Genomic DNA, 23,729 nt, shown 5'->3' with positions numbered 1-23,729 from the left:
GAACCTCCTTTGGCCCAAGCCATTACAGCTTGTCTCTCTCTTTGTACAATATATATATATATATATATATTTGAGAATCCAGACTGGGAGGCCAAGTACAACATTTTTTAATTAGTACCTCGATGTTTAAGGGTCTGTTTGAATGCCGCTTATTGCTGAAAATTGAAAACACTGTAGCAAAATAATTTTTAAATGTATGAATAGTGCCGTGGGACACATTTTTAGAGTTATTTTTACTAGAAAAAAAGTACTTACGGGTCCCGTAAACAGTGCATAGGACCCACACAAAAACGTAGACGCGCTTTTGCTTTGCTTTTCAACCAAATCCAAACGTGCACTAAGTGTCTTTAGTGATTAAAGATAAAAGGAAAAATACAATTATGTGCCTGGATTAACATGTCAAAATAGTAAAATCATAATCATTATAAATGACACTAAATATAAATAGTTATTAAACTTAAACTTAGAAAAATGCTAGATCGATCTACAAGTTATTTTACATACTGCTGTATGATAAGTGATTATTGATAAATAAAAATATGATGTTAATACTAAGTTCAGATGAGAACTAGTAAGAATTCATTGCATTAACATGTCAAAATAGTAAAATCATAATCATTATAAATGACATTAAATATAAATAGTTATTAAACTTAAACTTAGAAAATTGCCAGATCTACAAGTTATTTTACATACTGCTATGTGATAAGTGATTATTGATAAGTAAAAATATGATGTTGAGGACTCTTTTTTCGCCCCACATGACACTACTTCATTGGCAACCCATACCACATCAACATATTATTGATTTTTTAGGTAAATCTATTTAAAGCCCAAAATAAGCTTATATCTCATGGATTAGACTCACATAACCCACGAGATCCTTATTTCAAGAGGCAAATTCATGGTCCACATTTACTTTTCATCAATTGGGATCATAACCCCATGACATTATCAATATCAACATATGGATCGGGCTCAAGCAATGAATCAAAGCTCACGACTCATATTACTTCTCTTACACTTATGGCAAGCAGCTTCTTCAACAAAAGCTCATATTTACTCGAAATGACAACAAAATCTAAGGTATGTCATCTCATCTTTGACTTATGATTTAAGCTAATGAGTCTCTTTGGGAAACTTTGGGAGTTGTGGTTTGGAGGGCCAAGAAGTATGTTTAGTAAAGCTCCAGCAGTTTAAAGTTGATAAAAGAAACATGTTGCTTGACATGTCTTCTCCAACTCCCTGAACTCTAACAAGTCTATGTGTAGCGAGTAATATATGATAAGCATCTTTTATCACATAGCATTTAAAATGATAAAATTCTGCATTGCTCTTTTCTTGAAATTTAATATTCATTATATGACAAATACTCAATATCTCAAGCCATCTAAATGCTGAACAAATAACTATTCATTCAATCTCCAGTTGTTCCTGTAAAAATTTAGAAACTTCATTATATTATTCTACATAAACTACATTACTACATTTAGCTAAAATCCAATTCAAACACATGACCTAATCTAATTGGCTATCTTTAATCTCCAAATATATAGAATATTCATGATATCTCTAATACCCAGCTGCTGTTTGCCACAATCATATCAAATATTCCTCTGTTAACTGCTAGAATAGAGATTAAATGCTAGAATAGAGCATTAAATGCTCTTCTTGCTCACCAAGATTAAGTCACAACATAATGAGACCTTAACTAGATCTCTAAAACTTCATTAACTATCAACCAATCATTCGATTACTTACTAAAAATGTGTTGTAATAGAATCTTGGACCAAAAATACAAATACCCAAAAAATGAAACATTTCCAGCAGAACACCAGCAGTGTGTTTAACACTTGACACCTGGTTAGAAGTGATATTATCAGCCATTTAATACTGAAATCTCAGCAGCCTAACATCTAATCTCATCTGCTTCTGCCCTAAGCAACAACTGTTTTATGACAACTCTTCCTAACAGTTGGGACAACTTTTTTAGAAAAGCTGTAACAACCACCGTTTTAAAAATCGGACCGGACTGGCCGGTCTGATCGGTTCAACCGGGAAAACCAATTCAGTCCGATCCGTTTAAAAGCCCCAAAACCGATCCCAAAAAAAAAAAAAACCGAGATTGAACCGAAAATTTTGAAAAAAACGGTTCGATACCCGGTTCAGTTTTTAAAACCATGGTACAATTGATCCAGCAGCCTTAGTATTACTAATTTTCCCTCATTTGGCTAAAAATCAAACCCAACTAAAGAAACTATCTTTTTCTTGATAAAATACTTTCATTTTCTGTTACTCTTTCCTCTCTAGCAGCTATTACCTAAAATAGCAAGAACATCTTAAAGTTAAACATATCATTTTTGGCCAAATCTTAAGATGGATTTTATGAAAATTCATTACTAATTGGGACAGATTTTGGTTGAGATTGTGTGCTAAAAGAACCCCTTAAACTCAGCTATAAATAGAACCCCTCATCAATACAACAAGGGGACACCAAGAGAGAAGAACAACTCTCTCATAAACTTCTTTATTCTCTCTCCCTCTAATTATTCTCTTAAACTCTTAATGAAGTTCTGAGCTTTTGAGTTTTTAGTTTCTAAATTAGGAACTAAACTCTTCAGTCCTTAGCTCATAAATGCCTTCATAAGCCCTCATTCATCCTCCAGCAGAAAATTCCAACAGCATTACTAAAAACACTACAAAACCATTACTCTTCTCATACTCATTCTCTCACTCTCCATGTTCAGAAAATACATTTATCTTGCCGCTTATATCCCTAAACATCTCTTTCTCCATTTCTCTTACAGAATTCTATACACACCTACTACACCATTACATATAACACACCACACCTCTCCTAAGCTCCACTCTCATACTTTCTCATTCTGAAGTTCTACTATTTTGCTGCCCATAAACACGTCTCAATACTCTTTTCCACCTCTCTTATAAAGATCCTTCTCATGGAAGGCATAAACTTCTAATACTAAAGTCCTTCTTCTAGAAAGCACAGAGATCTCATATCAAAGTCCTTCTCATGAAAGACACAAATCTATCTTACATAAAACCCTTCTCTTAGAAGGCACAAATGCTCCATACAAAAGTCCTTCTCATGAAAGGCAACACTATTCATAACTTCACAACAACTAAAAGAACATTGTCAAGGGGGAAACTTATTTAAGTGCATGATAAGATGGACAAGCTTAACCAACCTTTTCGCATGGTTGGACATACTCTCTCTCCCTCTAGTTGCACCCATTTTTCCGCTTCAATCTTGAAATTATCATGGCATACTGCCTCTTCACCTAGGAGTCATTTTGCTGGAATATTATCAACTCACTGACGCTACACAGCTGGAGCTACAAACCATGCAAAGATAAGTGACTCTGCTTCCATATCTTTAAATTTACATCATTAAGTACATGATTACTTCACCTTTAAAAACATATTAATTTATTTCCCCTAATATTACAACCACTAATCAAAACTATTATATCAAACGCATATTATATTTTTATTCAATTATTATCATGATTCTTAGATTTTGGTTTTAATGGTTTTGTATGCCTAAAAGTATGCCGATAGTCATTGGACCACGTGGCCCAATGTTGAGTTTCGGATGCAACTTCCTAAACACAACCCGGGCGTAGCAAGGTCACCCCTTCAATGGATTACACGTGGCCGAGCACTGAAAAAAGGCCCCCGAACAGATGTTAATGCTAAGTTTAAATGGGAACTAATAAGAATTCATCACATTATCATTTTGGAAAAATATTATAAAATAATTTGTGTCTGTAGTATTACTCTTAAACTTATAGATAATGTGTCATTGATGCAGGAGATACAAGAAAATTATTATTTAATATTATTTATTTTTGCAAGTCAATTGTATTTTTATGTTTTAGGTCCTAGTAGTTTATTAGGCTATTAGTATTTTAATTTGGAAGTAAGGTTATTTTTTTAATAAGGCAATTGGGGTTTCCTAGCCAATTATAACTAAGGTTTAGCAATATTTTATAAGCAACCTATTGTACTCCTTAAGGGAGAATTGATATTTTGATGAATGAAAAAATAGCTGTTTGGTCTCTCTTTTGGTCTGGTGCTGACTCCTAGTAGTTTCTTCGCTTGGTGCTGACTCTTAAGTCATATCTATTTATTTTATTATTGTTTTAGTTTTGTTCTGACGGTCCTGCGTCAGTCACACAATCTATCATCTAGAAATTTGATATGGTAATTTTATTGGACTTTGAGAGAGATTTGACATGGTAATTTTATTGGACTTTCTTTCTCAACTTCGTTTTACAAAAGGAAAAATGCTGGGAAGAGTCTTAACATGAAAAATGTTGTTAAGAGAATAATTGTTCGAATCTTCTCTCCTCATCTTATTATAATAAATATAAAATCAAAATGAAAAAGAAAAAGGCAAAATAATAAAATACAACTAGAAAAAGACATTTGTTGAATCGTGTGCCATTTTTTTTTTCCCTCGTGTAGGAAGTTTTCTACGCAGTACACAGTCAATCTCCAACAACTTGTTGTCATTGTCGAATTGGTTTGGAGGAGAGAGAGAGAGACAGTGGCATGCGGCCAGCGAAGAATGACTCGTTCGGCCGTCTGTCTTTGAATCTTAAACTATGTTTAGTATTTTTTTATTTAGAGAAATAAACTATGTTTAGTATTATATTCCATTAAGTACATCTTTGAATCTTTCTAGTTCTAGACTTCTGATGGCTTGCTTGAACTTTATAATTTTCAAAAAGTTAATGGATCCTAGCACTGGGTAAGAACTTTATGAAAATTTTATGGGAAAATAAAAAAATAATTAATTTCGTAAATTTTTTTTTTAAATTTTTATGAAAATGATATTACAATTTGTAAGCGCACAATTGCACCTGATCCCAAGAACAGTTATGGGCTCAGGCCCAATGAGCCTTAAACAATATGAATTTGTAGAGTGTGGGCTTGAAACCCAGGTTAGAAGCGTGTGAGGTTTAAATGACAAACTAAAGATTGCAAATGCTCGGAAACAACAAGGAGTATAGTAAATCAGCCTCCTCGGACATAAGCCAAGAGTTGTTCTTATATTATCTCTCTCCTTGTTTCTTTTCTTTTTAGGTTACAAAAAGTCCGTCCCCTTTTTCTGTCTTAAATTGCTCTTTAAATACTACTCTTTTGAATACTTTGTACACGTGTTGCCTCACCTCCCCCTTAGCCTAGATATTTCTTTTCTCAGTGCCTTTGAATAGTAACCAGAAGTTTCTCTTCCACTGTTCAGGTGTCACTTCCCCATAAATGCGGTCAGGGTGGTAGGTGCAGGGTCTTTAATGTGGAGGTAACATCCTTTATCTTTGACACTTCTTCAACACCGGTGCTTCTGGAGCGTTCTAGGGTTCACCCCTTTTAACCATTGGCCTTAACCGTGTCATCCCCTAATCTTTACTATGAAATCCCGAGTTCTTCGGTGTTCATCTGAGGGTAAGTTCACCCTCGGCTGGATCCTCGGATCCTCGGCGTATGGGCCGACCCATAGTACTAACAAATTCTAAACCCAGGAGCAGGTCGGCCTTCCTTAACACGGCCCAAAAGGCCCACATTCCCATCAGGATCTTTTTGCCCCCCCACACAATTTTTTTTAAATTGTTAATTAATAAATATTCTAAAAGCACGATTACCCTTATTATTTTCATAATTTTTTTATGGTTAGTTATAATTACTCATCCAAATTCATAAGTGCTCTGTGTGTAGCAATTGGAATGTATAAATATGGTTGTTGAGTGTAAACACTATACACTTCTATTGTCTTCATTTTCAACTTTCAATTGTCTACGCCAAAGTTGATCCTAGTTTAAAAAACTACAGCCATATACGAAAGGATAGTCAAATACTCCTCTAAATTGTCTAAAAGAAATTCAAAGCCAAATACTTTTCTTGCATACTACTTAATAGTTATCTTTTTTTGATACAATACTTAATACTTATAATACTATAACTTATGGAACCAAAAAAAAAAAAAAATGCTGTGTTGATAATATATTCACATCATATTATTAGTGGTAGGTTGTCACAATAGTTATTAGTGGATAAAAAAGTAATTTCAGTAGTAGATTTAAATTAGAACCAGTAAGAATTAATCATTATAATTTGTTGTATAAATGATATGGACAAAGTAATTCTAAAAAAATCAAACAATGGTTCCTAATTTTTATCCACTTTTTCCTCTCTTTCTCAAATATATTCAATCAAATAAAATCAAAATAGGAAAAATGCTAAAGACAGTGCTATTTTTTTTTATATGAAACTTATACACTGATAACTGAATTTTGAATTGCCTCTTTCTAATTGGTGATGCATTGTGTGCAATAACAAAGTAATAAAACTAGTATTACCTTTATTATTACTCAATCAAATAGCAATACCCTCCTTTTAAGTTTTAAGTTAACTAGTCAAATAATTTCAATGACCTTCTTAATTGTAAGGGTAGAGAGAGAGAAAGATAGCGCCGCTAGGTGGAGAGCTCTAGTATATTAAAAAAGGAAGTAACATGCTAGAGCTACATTGCATATAAATATAAGCCTCATTTCATGTATGTATAGACCAAATATATATCCAGGTGCAGAAAACCAGTTGTGTAGCAATGGGCATCAAGAAGTGGTTGAATCCAGAAAGAACTGAATGCATCCATTTAGGCCAAAGCCGGAGCTATCGTATGCAAAGCAATAGTCACAATTACAGGACACAAACACTGACAAGGTGGAATGTCTTTTGGAAGAAAATCAAAAGAAACAAGTATCCCAGTTCTCAAGTCACATTGCAGGCTTATTATGATCCCAAGAATTATTCCAAAAACTTTGATCACGGAGTGATGGAGCCAGATAATCTTTCTCGGTCTTTCTCAGCTCGGTTTGCTGATCCTTCTAGATTTTGTAAAATGGAAAGTTTGTTAGATATGGATCGATGATAGGAAACAGCAAAGAAGGTCATTGATCATGGTGTTTTTTTCTCTTTTTTTGATCATCTCTATGACCCCATTATATTAGTGTTATTGTTGTTTATAAGTAAAAGTTGCATCTTAGAATTAGATTTCTCTCCCTCTATTGCTACAAGGATTAGTTTTCATAATCTTGTGCCTTCTTTTTATATTGTTATTGATAAGAATCACGTACAAAATGTCAAGAACACTTTGGCAAAACTCCATACATGAGTCTATAAATGAACAACAATTCTCAGCAGTCGCATGTAAATATAACTAAAGTATGTTAATTTCTCTGTTTCTAGTTTTTGCTGTTCTATATATTTTGTTTCTGGAAATGGTTTTTTGTCTTTTAAAAGTTTTGACCTTTTTATGATCTCAATGCAAGGCTAACACAGCAAAAGACAAAAAGAAATGCTTGTACGTTTCCAACAGTTGTTCTTTGCTCTAGGCACAAGCAAACAAAGATGCTTTGAGACTTGAGAGGTCTCATCTCCACTTTTTTTTTTGGTCATTCACAAGTGGAAGACAACATGATAAAAGCTAAGAGAATCTAGCACATGCATAGCTCATTTCTATCCATTGTATGTGGATAATGAAAACTAAAATGCTCCTCTATGTTTGCATTGATTTTGGAGATACAAACCCATACTCCTGTTTACTGAAAGAAAGCTATTTGAAAAAAGTGTATCAATTGCATCATTCCAAGACACTCCAAAAGACTTTGATACAATCATCTGCTAAATTATTTACATTCAGAATCCGATGAATTTGTATTTTAAATGAAACAGTAACAAGTGATTGACCAAAAATATTCATGTAAATGTCCAACTAAATTCATTATCTTCTAACTGTTGTCAGATCCCTCATCCTTGTACAAGTGATCTAAATCATGGTTTTCTTTTTTTACTTTTTCCTCTCTCTCTTTCTAAGCAAGAAACAGTTATGATTTGCCCATATGTTTATTATTTCTCAATGATTTTTTAAACTAAAGCTTTTTAAGTGTTTCCTTTCATGATTGCTAAGTATATTCAAATAATCACTTTATGCGCACAATTATGAGTTAGATTATTCAAATTGCTGAGTAGAGATTCCCATTGCCTTGTTTATGTATGAACTTAAGTCTTATAAAGAGGGTTCAATCATATCACTTCACCAATAACATGAATGTTAAAAATTGGCATAAAGGGATTGATGGTTCATACTTTTCCAGTTTCCTTGTCACTTTAAAGTCATTCAAATTTTAATACTCAAAGAAGGAAGAATGTGCGAGCTCTAATTTTAATTTATTATTTAGATGAATTTTCATTTTATGATTAACTTCTATAAGTTCTCATTTATTTGGGCGACATCTTAGGCAAATATCAATCAACTAATAAAAGACTCTACTTCAACCACCTATAGAGGTAGCATGGTGTTTGGGAGCCCTTGAGATCCAATGATCCATCACCTTGCGAGTTTGAGGTTATGGGTTCAAGTTGTAGCAAGTTTCGCTATTGCATGAATGGTTCCACACAATTCATGAGTAAGTTTAAGTGAGTCAGAGACAGTGACCACACCTATGAATTCTCTCTTTTAATTATTCAAAAAGAAATATGACGATTTAAATACTTCTTTTGTTTAATTTTCACAATAGTTTAAGATCTTCAAGAGCTTTTAGAGTAACTCCACCATGGAAATATAAAAATCCTAAACATTCATTAAATAAATGGTTCAAGTTTTGCCACATCATCAACATTTTAAAAAAAACATTAATTAACACTATTTTTGGTATTTGATGATAGTGGAAAATTTGAACCCTCCATGAATGGATAAGAATTTTAAAAATTTTATTAGTGGAATTATCTTAAGAACTCTAGAGAATCTTATTCCTTCCAATAATCATATAAGATATTAGATCAATATATAATCAAATGTTTTTAAGTTAGGGCTTTAGGAGCTATGCTTCCTCCTTTTTGTGAAGCTAGTGCTTCAATAATAACTTCCAGGTTCTAGCCCATCTCCATATTTAACCATTTGCAAAAGCATATAGCAAAACTTATATTGTACCTCCATGTGAATTGCACAAGGGTTTACAACTTTACCTTAGATTGGTTGGTTTGAATGCATTGTTGGAAGTTTTAACTCTAAATATCACCTAATAATTCTAATGCTAATGTTATGAAAAATGATACCATATATCTGATACATGTAATCACCCTATCACATTGAGGTAGAACCCACAAACATATGAGAGGGTGGTTACAGACTTACAGTCACATGTATCGGATACATCGTATCCTTTGGAAACAATTATTTCCTCCAAATTAAGTTAAATGAATCTTCTTATGCCCGTTATGTGAAGTGTATGAAACCACATAATATATTAAATCATTTAAACAAGTTGCATGACTATTAAGTAGATTATGTGATGGAAAAACTACAAGTGAATAATCTTTGAAGTTAACAAAGATACAGTGAGATGAAAACTTTACTGTAATTTTTTTTTGAAATTTTTTTCTGTGCCCTCTTTCTCTCTCTCAAATTAGCATGCAGTGGGTTGGATAAGGCCATTGATTTAGTTTTTGATTCCAAGAAACTTGGCCGGACATTGTTCTGGTTGAACTCCATAAAACATCCTATATGTTAGCCTCTTTTACATATTTTATGACTACGGACGTCATAAAAGTAATTTTATTACTATCACATGGCATGAATGATTATAGTTACTGCATATGTACATTTTGGGATTGTGAAAATTTCCTACAATTGTCGGGGTTCAAAAGCCAACAATATATATATATATATATATATATATATTTGAGAGTGAGAATGCCAACAATTCAAGCCTTGCACTGCACTTCCAGTTCCAGCTCAATTGAAATTCACAAACAATTTTAGAAAAGTCACTAAAAATATTGCCTTTAAAAGTCTAGCGAGGGGTGGCTGGTTGGGCCCCTTGAGGACACTAATCAATGCACCAACTCTGCAGAACATTATGTATGACTTTGCAGTACACTACCAGCTCAAATCACACAGGCAATCATCAAGGGAGACAGCAGCTGTGTTGCAACTTGCAAGGGAGACAGAAATAATTGATTACCCTAGGAAATCAAATATCTAACTATGATCTGTGAACATTGAAGTATTTCCAACTCATTGGGTGGAAAGATTTGTCTACAGACTACACAACTTCCACTGTCAGTGTGTTGCAATTTCAAGTTTTCACTGCTGGGAAATGGGGACCAACTTCTTGAGCTCACCACCATGAAGCAAATATAAACACTAGAATTTTGCATCATAACAGAACAGTTGAGCGAATGTAGACACCAAAAGATTTATTGAGAAAAAGGATGTAAGGAAGTATTCCTTTCACATTAAAGAGGTTTGATGAATAATAGTAACTTTGTTGCTTCTCACAACTGAATAAGGACATATTTGTTAAAAATTTTTACACGGAGTCTGGTTGCTGGTCCCATGCTTACATTGAGGTTGTTGGTTTTGACTCTTCAATTCATCTCCAGCTACAAGAAAGAATGCTGTGTGCCTGAAAAGCATAAAGATAGGCATAAAAAGTGTAATGAAATTTGAACAAAAAAAAGGGGAAAATTGAATATTACAAGATGTGAAATATATATGAGAGAAAGCTTCAAGTCAGAAAATTTTATACCTGAAAAAGTTCATCATTCTGACTTTTGAGTCAGCATCAATATCCGTGGTGCCATCCAATGCTTGTTGCATGTGATGTAACCACCTCTCTGCAGCTTGATGCGTGACAGGGAATGGTCGGTGGCGTGCAATCAGAGCGGGATGACCTGCCAAACATATTTAAACCCAAACATTAAACTAGTACAGAGAATTCAAATCTAAAAATCAATAACTTTTAGAAGGATGGAACCAATAAATAAGTCTCTATCCCAAACTCTTGGATATCGTTAGGAAGAGAAGGCAAAGACATACTAACGGCTAGAAAAATTCATACTCAACTCACATGATTGAACTAAAGAAGATAACTATCTAAGTCAATTAAGAACTTGCACATATAATGCAAACCAAAAAACCTATGTTACATCAACTTGGGTATGAGTTGTCAGGTGCAGTTATATGTCAAGGTGTTTGACTCATCTAATGTTCAAAGCTTAGGACATGGGGACAATGATTCTAAATTGGGTACAAGTATGTTGACACGCCCTATACAAAATAATACAAAATTCTAGAATGCATAAGTTATTTATTACCAATTAATTTGTTTTATAAGTATCAATTTATTTACAAATCACTTAATAAATATTCTCTCTCTTTCTCGCCCCTTCCTCCACAATTCTCACTTTTTTTTTTTTTAAATTTTTCTCAAAAATTTCACCTTGTCCACATCTTGCACAAAAGTCAATCAAAATTGTCCTCACAAAGAAATCCCACTAACCCCAGGCCTCATATACAGGCTCTGTGGTGCCATGGGACATTTTGGAGTGTTCTCTAATGAGAAATTTAAATAAAGAGGTTTTAATTTAAAAACAAGATTGATGGTATTGGTGGATATGAGAGGGGATTGGAAAGGAAGCTGAAGACACTGATGAGGAAGAGATCTTGTTCTAGGCATTTGAGGGTGTCTATTTGCCTAGTTGGTGGAGGACCTGGAGGTGGAGGATGGTCTTACAGGATTGGATGGAAAATCTGAGTTTGTGGGAGAAGTGCAGTCACCATTTCAACCATCACCTTCCACCCCTCCCACTAATCCTAGTGTTGTTTATATTCTCTCTTTATTCTGTAAAATCCACCTTTGCTCTTACTTCTGCAACTTCTACAATACATTCTCAAATGTTGGTGAACAAGAGATTAAATGCCAATCCCTCCTTGAATCTTAAGATTCAACAAACCAAATTATAACTGAATGGATCAATGCACCTAAACCAATGGATTGGGTGGAGGGCTATGATAATGGCGGTTGTCATGAGAGAGAAAGAGTTCTAATTTATTAATCTATGATAAAATAAAAAAAAACAAGTTTAAACTATTTTTTTTCCAGTTGCTTATGTGAAATTGTCATTTTACATGCACCTCATATGCTACTTCTCCTCAAAATTAATAAAAATAAAAAACTATGAAAATGAAATTGTTTCATGGTCATGTGCAGGGGCTGCACAAGATGCTTAACATGCCTATTCTTAGCGGATCTTGACAGAAGAGGTTACATTGACAACGCCAAATTGATAGCATATCCGAAGTTGAAGAAACAAAAATGCATTTTAACCTTATTTTTTATTACATTCCCAACACCAAAGGACAAAGGAGCCATTGGATATTTGAACTTTACAACAACCTAAATTCCTTTCTACTATTTATTTGAGGAAACATTTTGACATGAATGTCATCCCGACCTAATTTTAACACTATAAACAGCACTATGTGTACATATATCCTCCACAATAAAGCAAATGAATTCAGTAAATGCTATTTCAAAAGGTTGAAAATACTTAATAGGAGATCTTCTGACCAAATGGTACAGACATGAGAACAGAGTTTCCTGCATATCCCATAGAAAATAGCAACCAAGTTTTGGAATAGTGGATACTACCTTCTTAATGTTATTACCTTCACATATGAATGTAATGGGAAACAAATTAAACATAGAGACATGTGAAAGTATGAAAGAAGGGGGAAGAGTGGCAACATCATATTTGAAGACTAGGAGGATTTAGGTCTTTTATGGAACCAAAATAGAGAAGAATAATTGCTGATTGTGAATAGTGTGAAGTCTAGATCTTTCCTTTTGGAAGTTGTATTTTGGTATGCTTAAGAAGTTTCTTTGATAATCGTAAATTCATTTTGCCATGCTAATATGCATTCAGCTAGACATAAGGCGAACTAATTTCTCCAGATGTCTCTGGGGATAAAAATAAATGTGTACGTTTTTTTTTCCTGCTAATAAGGGTTTCCAAAACTATTTGAGCACCTAAATATTCTCCCGGGTGTGTGGTCCCCATGTCCCACACACACAAGGTAATTACAAGAATGAATCCCATGGAGGTAGCCCCAAGATATTGGCTAGAGATTTCGAATCAAAGACCTCATAGATCTCATGAGGCCTTAGAAATCACTAGGTCAACCCATTGGAATTAAAAATAAAAGTTCCCTTTCATCTTTTCTTTTTCTTGTTCATCTTAAAAGTCGCAAGGCAAATGTTTCCCACATTTCAAACTAGTTAACACAACTTCATTATTGACGTTAACTATAACTTGAAGACATAAACAGGAAATCCAAATATACATGGGCCAGAGCTACAAAGCCTACAATAGAAAACACCATTATCCAACCTTAACACGTTTACCAGTGAAAGAAAGATGCACAAAGCCAATCCCTGCCCCCCCCCCCCCCCCTTTTTGTTTTGAGAAGTCCAATTTCTTACATGTCAAAGCAAAACATTCTAGGAGCAAATTTACATTCGTTAGGCTGAATTTCAATTTAGTCCCTTGAATTTTACTTCAATTGTCAAATTAGTCCCTAAGGTTTAATAATTGTCAATTGAATCCCTCACTTTGTCAAAATAAGTCACTCTAGTCCATTTGTCCAAACCTGTTTGCAAACAATGCCATTTTACATTATTTTTTAATTTAAAAATCAACTGAAAATACTCATGAGATGTGTTATTGATTAAATTTAATTGTTTGATGAGCATTATTTAAAAAAAAAATAAAAAAAAATGTTTAAACAGCTTCATTTGCTAACAAATTTGGCCTGAACAGATTGACTTATGTTTACAAAGTGAGGGACTAAATTGATAACTACAGTAAAAGTGAAGGACTAAGTTGAATTTTAGCTAAACATTAAGACTAAGTATCTGCCAAACGCACCCTTATAACTCCAAACTTTATCTCCTAACAAACATGAAATTATGCAAGACAAAAAAAGAAAAGAAAAAAAGAACAATGGCCTGAGGGAGCAGGATTCTGATTGATTTTGAATAGCATGAAAATTGGTTCTTTTTTATACATCGAACTATCGGGAGAGGTGGAATTTGAACCCGAATCTCTTGGAAAGACGAAGAGATGTCAACCAATTGAGCTACAATCCTATGAAAACGCGAAAGTAAAGATAAATGCAGCAATTTGAGGGAATTTAGTATACTATAGTTATAATATTTTCATAAGCAAAGATAAGATAAAAGTAAAGAACCGGTTACCTCTTCTCTGAGAGTAGAGAGGAGGCCCTCCCATTCTCTGCACAAAAAACTCATATTGATTTTGAATCGCATCCTCTTTCTTCGAATTTGCAAAGATTGACCGGAACCATTCTTCCTCATCATCATACACCCTGGTTTTTACACATCAAAAACCTTTAACTAACATATACCCCATTTCGATTTTCGACCAAATTAATATAAATATATAATCAATCTTATTAAAACGTAGCTGATAACAAAATAAATAAATAAATAAAATGGTTGGCAACCAGTGAAATCAGATTAATCAACCAACAATTCAACGCCTTATTTATTTGGTAGCTGAGAAAAATCAACTGGTTCTTTTAAACAAACGTACCTTAAAAATTAAGAATTAAAAATAAATCATAAAAATAAATAACTAGTAATGTTTAGTCTAATCTAGCTAGTGAACTAAGAAGTATGTAGCGAAACAAAAATAAATAAATAAATAAATAACCTTAGTCCCAAATTTTGTGTTCTTTTTATCATTTCTAATTTATCTAAAGTCATATCCTCTGTCGGACTTTTGCTAATTTTTTTTAACAAAGAAAAAGAAATTCAAACCTGGCGTAGAAATTGGTGGAGAGGTTAATGAAGGTTTGGAGTCCTAGTTTTTGGAACAGATTGGTGTCATCAATAGCAAAAGCATCGTCTTGCTTCACTCCGCTCCACTCCGAAGCCTTGGCTTGCAGAGACTGCATTTTCTTGTCTCTCTCTATCTCTGTTTCACTACGAAGAATTTAGATGCGGAGATTGACTTGGAACTCAGAACGCAGAGAAAGTGGCTTATTTATATACTAGCTTGTGGGGTCTCGTGGCTTACACGGTATATGTAGACATTTATTGAAATGGGTAATCTTTTCTTTCATTGGATGAGTGGGTTTGGAAGAGAGTGGGTTGAAAATTTGGGAAACTTAAAAAAAAAAAATAAAAACTGTGGGCTATTTGGGCTGTTTTTTTAAGCTTCATGCTGTGCCCATCGTTGTTAGGAAAAAATATAGACATGTATGAGAGAGTGCGTGTATGAGGTTACAATGTCGTTATACCAGGGAGATTCCACCTTTAGAAGGGTTGATTGGCCTATGTGCGGTGTGGATCTTATCTATTTTTTATTTATATTTTGTAACAACCCTTTTTTTTTTCTTTTTTTAAATGCTAATAGTTGCGATGGTTAATAATCTTTTTTAAAAAAATTATGAAAAAAGAAAAAAAGAAATTAAGGGTTTGATTGGTGTATGTGTTTAAAATTTGAAAATATTGTTTGAAAACATTTGTGGAAATACGTGTGGATGAAAAAATGTGTGAAAATACGTGTAATATTGTTTAAAAATTGAAAATTGTTATTTGAAAACACAAACCAAACACCCCCTAAGAGTATGTTTGGTAACTGTTTTTTCTTCTTATTTTTTATTTTCCAAAAATAATTTTCTATTTTTGAAACTAAAAAACTTGTTTAGCAACCTAAAATGGACAAAAAATAAAAATTGTTCTCAAAACTCAATTTGTAAAGAAAACTAAAAACATGCGAGAGGTTGTTTTCAATTTCTAATTTTCAAAAGTTAATGAAAACACGCATTTAATTTAATAAATTTATCTCATTTAATAAGTTAGCACTAGAGTTCAAATCTTAGTAACAACATATTTTAGTATTTTCTATTTTTTTCTTCAAAAAACTATTTTTTCATTTCAACTAACCAAACATGTTTTTTATTTCAAAAATACAATAAAATTGTTTTTCTTTATATTTTCAAAAATAATAGAAAACAAAAATAGATCCTTAATTATTGTCTTAAGGGAGAAAACATACCATGCTTCAGTATTATCAACTCAACATCCCTTTTGGTGTTTCTTACCTAATAAATGACTGACACATGTTCCTAAAAACCACATTAGATTACTTCATTAATCCAAACAAAATGACCATATTGACCTTAAAATTTTTTCAAAAGCCCGCCCATTGACTCCTCTCTCTCCTTCTTTCGCTTTTTGAAATCTAATTCCCAAATCAACTTACTCTTCTCTAGTTCTTCTCTCCTTCTCTCAGCTCTCTCTCTCACCCAAACTCCATTCCACCTACAACTACAAGCTTCCATTTCCTCACTGTACCACTCTCCCTAACCTCCAGTTCTGAGCACCACAAACCCCGACAGCCATTGCCCAATGTCTCCGCTGGCACAACACTGCTAAACATCGTCAGTTCCGACAAGATCAACCTTTGTGTCACTAGAAAAACCCCAAACTCTTCTCTTTCTAGCATCACCACCCAACACTAGAAGCTTTCTTGTTGCTTTCAACACTCGATGTCATAATAAGATTTTGTTTTTCCTCCTTTTTTTTCTGTTTGTTTTTTGTATTTTTTCACATCTTTTTTTGTATGCTTTTTTCTTCTCAAAATTGCACGTTTAAAGAGACAAAAGAAAATCCAGATGAACGTTTGAGTGTAGAAAGGAAACTTGTACCTATTTGATAAAATGTCTTAATGAACATGGATGCACTCCTTTGTTCTTAAACTATTATCAATAAAAAATATATACAATATATAGTTAAGGGTTGTTTTTTTTAAAATGTTCTTTTGAATCCCAGATTAAAGTTGGTTTTCATATGTAGAAATATAAAGCTCCTCTCTTTGTGTGACAAATAGTTTGCTGCCTTCATTTTGTGGATAAATGCTTTGCAGATACGTTGGTTAAAATCTTGGTCTTAAACATTTTCATTTTGTGTGTGAAGGTTGTTGAGTGCCAGGCACCTTTCATGTTAGATGGAAAAAATGGTCCCTTACTTTGTAGTTGCTTTCATTTTAAACTTGCAAAGTTATTTATGATCAGAATTAATTTCTTTTTATTACGTTAGGTTGTTAAATGTTTGTAAATTATTTATAGAGATGTGGAGTTGACATCCTCATTCCAGCAATATTCCAAGCTTTTAGTGGTTGCTGCTCTACTGATTGCATTTGTGACAACACGTATCTTATATCTAAACTTTTATGAACTTGATTATGGTAAAGTATTTTCCAAACAGTCTCTCTCTATTGAATAATGCTCAAGTGACATTATTAATTTTAAAAACTATTTGTTGGCTCTACAAGAATGCTTCTTGGAAGTACCTCAATGTCTCACTTGAGTCAAGTATAACCTCTAAACTTTTTATTTTAGAGGAAAAAACAAAAACTTTGACATGTTACATGTGCTTTTGGTTATTTATTTATTTGCTAAGATTGTGTTTCATTTTTTTAGGACCCCACTACAAGATTCTGAAGTATGATGGATAGCATTTTTGGACAATATTTTTTACTGCAATTGGCACAATTGGGGGACAACATTTTGGACTAATATTTTTGGATAACATATTTGACTTGGAAATTTTTTTAGATAGCATAGCTGAAAATTTAGACAATTGATTACTCAACTTGTAGCAATTGTTTTGGAAAATTGTTGTAACTACTGAAGTTACTCAAACATGATGAATTCTGTGTATTAGTAGCTTCTAATTAAATACTACTTATTTATGCAAATGATGAATGTATTTAATGCAAAGGTAGAAGATACAAATATGAGCCTTCATCAAAGGTGAATGTTTATTATGAATGGTGTGGCCAACTTGTTCAACAATTTTCATTTCCATTTTACCAATGTTATAAGATTGAACTCATATTGATAAGTTGGACTTGTTCAACAACTTCCATTCCATTATACCAATGTTAAAAGATTGGGCTCATATCAATAAGTAAAGAAAATTTACTTACATTTGAGATCATTGTAAACTTCAATGGTTATTATCCATCCAAGAATATTATACATAAAAATGAGAGTTTGAACTCAACGTTTCAAGCAAATAGCATGACTACCTATTTAGAAGTATGCCATTCACAATAATTATAATTCACTTCCACTTTCTAAAAATGTTCAATTCACTAGCAGTCTTTGACAATAATGCTCTTTAGTTGCAAAAGCCACCAGCTATTTGCAAATGCCCTTTGTAAGGTTAATTTAAACAAAAGAAAATGAAAACCCCAATAGAACATAAGCATCACATCCCTGCACCACTGCCAAATTGAAAGAGATACAGATTAGTTTCAATACCCTGTTTCTTCACCTCTTTGTTTCACAAAAGCTAGGATATATATAAAAAATAAACTTCCTATTTAGGCTATCACATATACACCATGTTTCAAGTTCGCATTCCCATTTATCTCATTTTCACACTCAAATGTGTCTTTGCTTTTCTTTTTCTTTTTTTAAAATTTTATTTTGGTGATAAGTAAAAAAAAAAAAACCATCTATATTTGCAAATAAATTAATAAAAAAGAAACTAAAAAATCTATCTCCTTTACACACTCAAATGTGCCTCTGCTTGTCTTTTTTGGGTGATAATTGATAAGTGAAAAAAACAATTCCGTAGTTGCAAACAAATAAACTAAAATGAAAAAGAAGATGTGAATAGGTATGAAAGGAAGCATATGAAAATAAATATTACCCCTTTGCATTGTTAGGTGTCGGAATCGTTGAGTGAGAAAGCGGCGGATTCTCGAAATCGACGGTGGACTTGTGATGCTTGATTTGGGGTTTTTAGAGGATTCAACTTCTAGTCTCATTGGACCTGCGATGCCCAGCATTGATTGTGTTTGGCAGCAAAATCCTAGTTAAGAGAAAGAACTTCCAATCTCGTTGGATATTCGGCAGTGGCTATGTTTGGCAGCAAAATTCGGGGTTGAGATAAAGAAAGGAGAAGGAGCACTTGACAGAGAGAGGAAAAAAAAAAAGGAGAGGGACAGGGAGCACCTGAGAGACTGAGAGAGAAACAAATGGGTTTTGAATTTCAGGTTTAGTAAGTGAGGGAGGAAGTGGCGCGGTTGAAATTTTTTAGGGATAAAATTGTTTTTTTTTTATTTGGTTCATTGCAACAGGCTGATGTGGGTTTTTTGGGACAAATGTTGATCATTTATTGGTTAGGAAACACCAAAGGAGATGCTGAGTTAGTAATACTAAAACATGGTATACTTTCTCGCCCTAAGGGCACCCGTTAGCATGACATTTCTTTAAATAATTTGTTCTTTAAAATAAACTCCACCAAAGGAAGTTTGCCACAACAAAATCTTACGCATAATACTTTGGTCAAAGTTTAGTTACAAAATTAGTTGTACCCTTAGACTACAAACTTACTCAATAAAACAAATATTACTGCATATTTTGAAAATCTAACCATTGAATTACATGTTCTTTACGTTCTTAATACACATGTCAAATTTTGTATCAGTCGGATATTATTTACTATATAATTTATTAACTTATATTTTATACATAATTCTAAATTACAAAAACTTGCAATTTAAAAATTTATTGATGACATAGTTATTGATTTTTAATTTTCTTGAAATTTTGCAAACATGGAGGATATAAGAAGAATATGTAATCCAATGGTGGATTCGTCAAAATTCACCTTCAATAAAAAAATATTGAGTGAGTTTGTAACCTAAGGCTACATATGAGTTGAGTGGATAGTTATATATGAAATTGTGTGAAATTTTTCTTGGTCTTTTCTAGTGTTCCTAACCTTTGCGTGATAAAGAATAGGCCAAATTGTAATGCAAACTATACTCCTAAAATTTGGGATTTTTAGATTTTACAACCTGAAGTTTAAGAATTTGGATTTTACCTCTTTAAGTTTAGGGGTGTTTAGATTTTACACCATAATATTTCAAAATTTGAGTTTTACCCCCCAAAGTTTTGAGGTGTGGATTTTACACCCCCAATATTTGAAACTTCTTGGTGTAAAATTCAAACACCCCCAAACTTTAAAAGATAAAATCCAAATTCTTAAATTTCAGGGTGTGAAATTCAAATACCCAAAAACTTCAGAGGGTAAAATCCAAATTCTTAAATTTCAAGGTGTAAAATTCAAACACTTTCAAGCGTTAAGGGTGAAATTTGCAATTTAGCCTATAAAATATGATCAAACTATTGAAATATTTTTTCTATGAGATGTCAATCTCCTTGTGGGAATGGGCAAAACCAAAACTTACATTTCAGTAGAGAATATATGGAGCCAAAATTATATGTTAATTCTATTATATCTAAAAATTATATAAAAAAAAGAGTGGAGAATATTAAGCTACAAAATAAAACAAAAAAAAAGTAGATGATATATTAATTGCTTTATAAATTTGTGTAAGGTGGTCTTGTTTTGGTTGTTTGTTTGACTGCTTTTAAGTGCTTACTTCATTTCTTTTTTAAAACAATTTTCATTAATTAATCGTTGGTTTGGATACGGATTAATTTTGCTGCGTTTCGCGTTTTCACTTTTTTTTTTTTATTTGCTGCTGCACGTAGGGACAAATTTCACTATTCATGCTATTATTCATGAATAGTAGCTATATATGTTTGACTTTTCAGCCCCTTTTCACGTTTTTTTTTTTTCCTGGAGTTTCAGCTTTTACCCAACAAATTGCACTGTTGAGAATTGTTGAGCATTGTTTATGTATTGTTCACACACTGTTCAAGGGACCCACAATTACTTTATTCAGAAAAAAAAAATATTAAAAGTAGGTCCTATGGTACTATTCACACATTTAAAAATTATTTTGCTACAGTATTTTTAGTTTTCAGATTAAGTTCAGATTCAATTTTCTCTATCTACGACACGATTAACCTTACTATGGTCTATGAGTTGAAAGATCAAACGAACCACTCAACATATCACTCATTCACTTGTCAACCTTCTAGCTTAACCATTTATTCTTTCATTTCTTTTTTTGGTTTTTCACAATATTTCTTTAAAGTTTTCAACCAGAGACTAATTATTGTTCGAGACTAGTGGGCCCAATTTCTTCTTTCCTTTCAATATCACCAAAAGACCTTTATGATAAATTGGTATTCTTTTTCATCTAACGTAATAGTAGAAATTTTTATCTCTAAAAAAAAAGAAGTAATAGTAAAAATTTGAGAGAGAGAGAGAGAGAGAGAGAGAGAGAGAGAGAGTTTGCCTGGATTAGTGTTGTGATTTATATCCATGGGACAATAGTCTAAAAGACTATACGTTCTCGTCCACTTTTCTTAATAATACGTTACAAAATTATAATGGAATCCATATTTATAATGTGGGTTACACACAAACATCAGTAATAATTTAAGAGTAATGTTACAGTCACAAATTATTTTATAATATTTTTACAAAATGTTGATGCTGCCAACTTCTTATTGTTTTTTATTTAGGTCCACCATTAATATCATTTTGTCATTTACCAATAATTACTCACCACATCAGTAGTTTGTAAAATAGTTTTTATTTCTAGCATTATTCATAATTTAAATTTGAATTGCTTATTAGTTGCTTTGATTCCATGGTTTTCTTTAGTAATCAATCCTTTAATTTATTAACAAGTCCCATGATTATTAAGGATTCTTTGGTGTAATAGCTTGCTAAGTTGCTAGGAGGCTTGTAAGAGCTAAAGCACTAACTTTCTATTGGTGTATTCTTTACAACTATTTTATTAGCACTAATGTTTAGGGGTGTTTGAATTTTACTCTCTAAAATTTTAGATTTTTTGGATTTTACACCCTAAAGTTTCAGAATTTGGGGATGTAAAATCCAAATACTCCTAAATTTTAGGGGGTAAAATCTAAATTCTGAAACATCAGGATGTAAAATCCAAACACTGTTAAACTTCAGGGGGTAAATTCCAAATTTTAAAACTTTAAGGTGTAAAATCTAAACACCTCCAAACTTTAGGGGTGTAATTTGCAATTTACCCTTATTTTTAATGCTTCAATTGTTATGTTTCTTGCTGATTTAACTATCTCAAAAAAAAATTTATTTTGTATAATTATTTGATTTAACATAAACTTTAGGCACATTAAACACTTGAAAATCCTTAATAATTATTCATTAGATTTTTCTTGTCTAAAATCTATTAAATCATAAAACTAGTTTTACAAAACTAATCCTATTATTTTTATTACTAATTAATTTGACTAAGATCATCCTAAGTATGAATTTTTGTTGATTTATAAAATATAATTGTTATAACTCTTATTAGATGTGTTGTGTGTGAATCCCTTAATTGTCACACCCTAAACCTAGTTAGAATTGAAGAGCATGAGGCAACAAACTATCTCACCTATCTTCTTAAACCAAATAAACTCTATGAAAATTAATTCAACAAACTATTTCACATATTAGAAAGGGCATTGCTTAGGAATAAATTCAATATTTTCATTCTTTTGGGAGAATTCGCGATTTTTTTGGATGTTAACCCATATTTTTCCCAAAAATCCATCTTGAATAATTAAGAAACTCCTTAAAACCCAAGACCTACTCGGTTCACGAGACTTGCAATCTTAGCCCAAGAAATGAAGCCCTTTTTGGATGATTCAAATCATATCTTTACCATATAAAACTGCATGAAGAACCACCACGATTGGTACTTAATCCTCTAGCTCAATTGTCAATTTGATGTCACGGAAGCCTGAAGAAAGCACATACGATACTCTCTTTGATGGACAGAAATTAAACTGTTAGTTTCTAGGTAGTAAACCACTAATCCATGAGGGGTTTCTTTAATCCATAAGATGATAAAACTGGAATCTACTAGAGAAAAAATTGGCAAAAAGTCTGTGTTTATTGATAATAGTCTAATCTACCTTTGATGGCCACAAAACATATAAATACTGAGAAAAACATCTAAAACCTTAATTTACATTAATTACGCGATTAGGTGACAAAAATACCAAAATTTACCAAAAAAGGCAAAATTAAGTTAAATGCAAAATCATAAACTACTGATCTTAAGGGTCGTCCCAAAACAAGCAGGACCTTATTCTGACATTTGAGCAAAAAGTTATTAAGGAAACAAAAATGACTGTAAATGGCAAAATCGCAATTTTTGGGACTTAAATGAAAGAATTTTCCATTTTTAGGAGTACCTTGTGGCAAAACAACATCTATTACTCAGAAGGCCATTTCGCTTTAACTTGCCAAATTTCATGTGATTCTGACTTCAAGGCCCATGATTTCTACTAGTGTCTTTTTGCCTTGCCCGATGATTTTGAATGCACGTGAGAGTTCATAAAGGCCACGGTAGTCTGTTGTACATCACAACCCGATGGCTAAGAAGCCATCAAGAAACAATGTTGTCAATTAAGTTTGATATGTAGGAAATGTGAACTAGACCCAAGGACTTACTTACGTATTCATTTGATTTCTTCACGTGGTTTGGAGGAAAGAAATTTTTTTTTTTTGAAAAGAAAAGAAAATTTAATTTTAAAATTTGAAATGTTTTTTTCATTGAATGCGTGCAATCTATTGAAATTACTTAAAAAATTATAGGTTGTGATAGGGTATAATTTATAATTCAACCAAAAAGAAAAAAAGAAAAACTTTTTGAAAAAATGTTTTAGGCCAAAGCAAAGCAACCAAGAATAACGTAAAAGAAAAAGTAATGAGAATCGGTCCCCGAACGCACGTGAGAGCCATGTGAGAAAAAAAGAAAAAAATTGACCACAAATGGGCCCTCAATCCAGAAAGCCTGAGATCCATCAAGCAAGAAGTGAATACCCATAAAACAATACAATACCACTACCCATGCAC

The 23,729-nt window shown here is 32.6% G+C and overlaps 1 protein-coding gene across 1 annotated transcript; it reads right to left on the bottom strand.

Annotated features, from left to right (window-relative positions):
* Positions 1 to 10,258: 10,258 nt before the first annotated feature.
* Positions 10,259 to 15,116, bottom strand: LOC142614106 (group 2 truncated hemoglobin 3-2). The gene is made up of 4 exons (XM_075786656.1): positions 14,712 to 15,116; positions 14,127 to 14,257; positions 10,617 to 10,761; positions 10,259 to 10,493 (listed from the first exon to the last, which is right to left on the bottom strand). The coding sequence occupies exons 1-4, from the start codon at positions 14,846 to 14,848 to the stop codon at positions 10,388 to 10,390; spliced, it is 519 nt and encodes a 172-aa protein (XP_075642771.1). The 5' UTR covers positions 14,849 to 15,116; the 3' UTR covers positions 10,259 to 10,387.
* Between the last annotated feature and the right edge of the window lie 8,613 nt (positions 15,117 to 23,729).

The sequence above is a fragment of the Castanea sativa genome, chromosome 10, assembly GCF_040712315.1.
Source record: "Castanea sativa cultivar Marrone di Chiusa Pesio chromosome 10, ASM4071231v1".
NCBI classification, from domain to species: domain Eukaryota; kingdom Viridiplantae; phylum Streptophyta; class Magnoliopsida; order Fagales; family Fagaceae; genus Castanea; species Castanea sativa.
The sequence above is the reverse complement of the archived record's forward strand: the minus strand, read 5'-3'. Positions and strand labels throughout refer to the sequence as shown.

What these genes read in the sequence shown, in the direction of transcription:
- LOC142614106 (XM_075786656.1), bottom strand. Translation starts at nt 14,848, where the DNA reads ATGCAGTCTCTGCAAGCCAAGGCTTCGGAGTGGAGCGGAGTGAAGCAA. An exon ending in TCCACCAATTTCTACGCCAG is followed by an intron (nt 14,258 to 14,711) that starts GTTTGAATTTCT and finishes TGTAAAAACCAG; the next exon opens with GGTGTATGATGATGAGGAAG. An exon ending in TCTCTACTCTCAGAGAAGAG is followed by an intron (nt 10,762 to 14,126) that starts GTAACCGGTTCT and finishes TATGTTTGGCAG; the next exon opens with GTCATCCCGCTCTGATTGCA.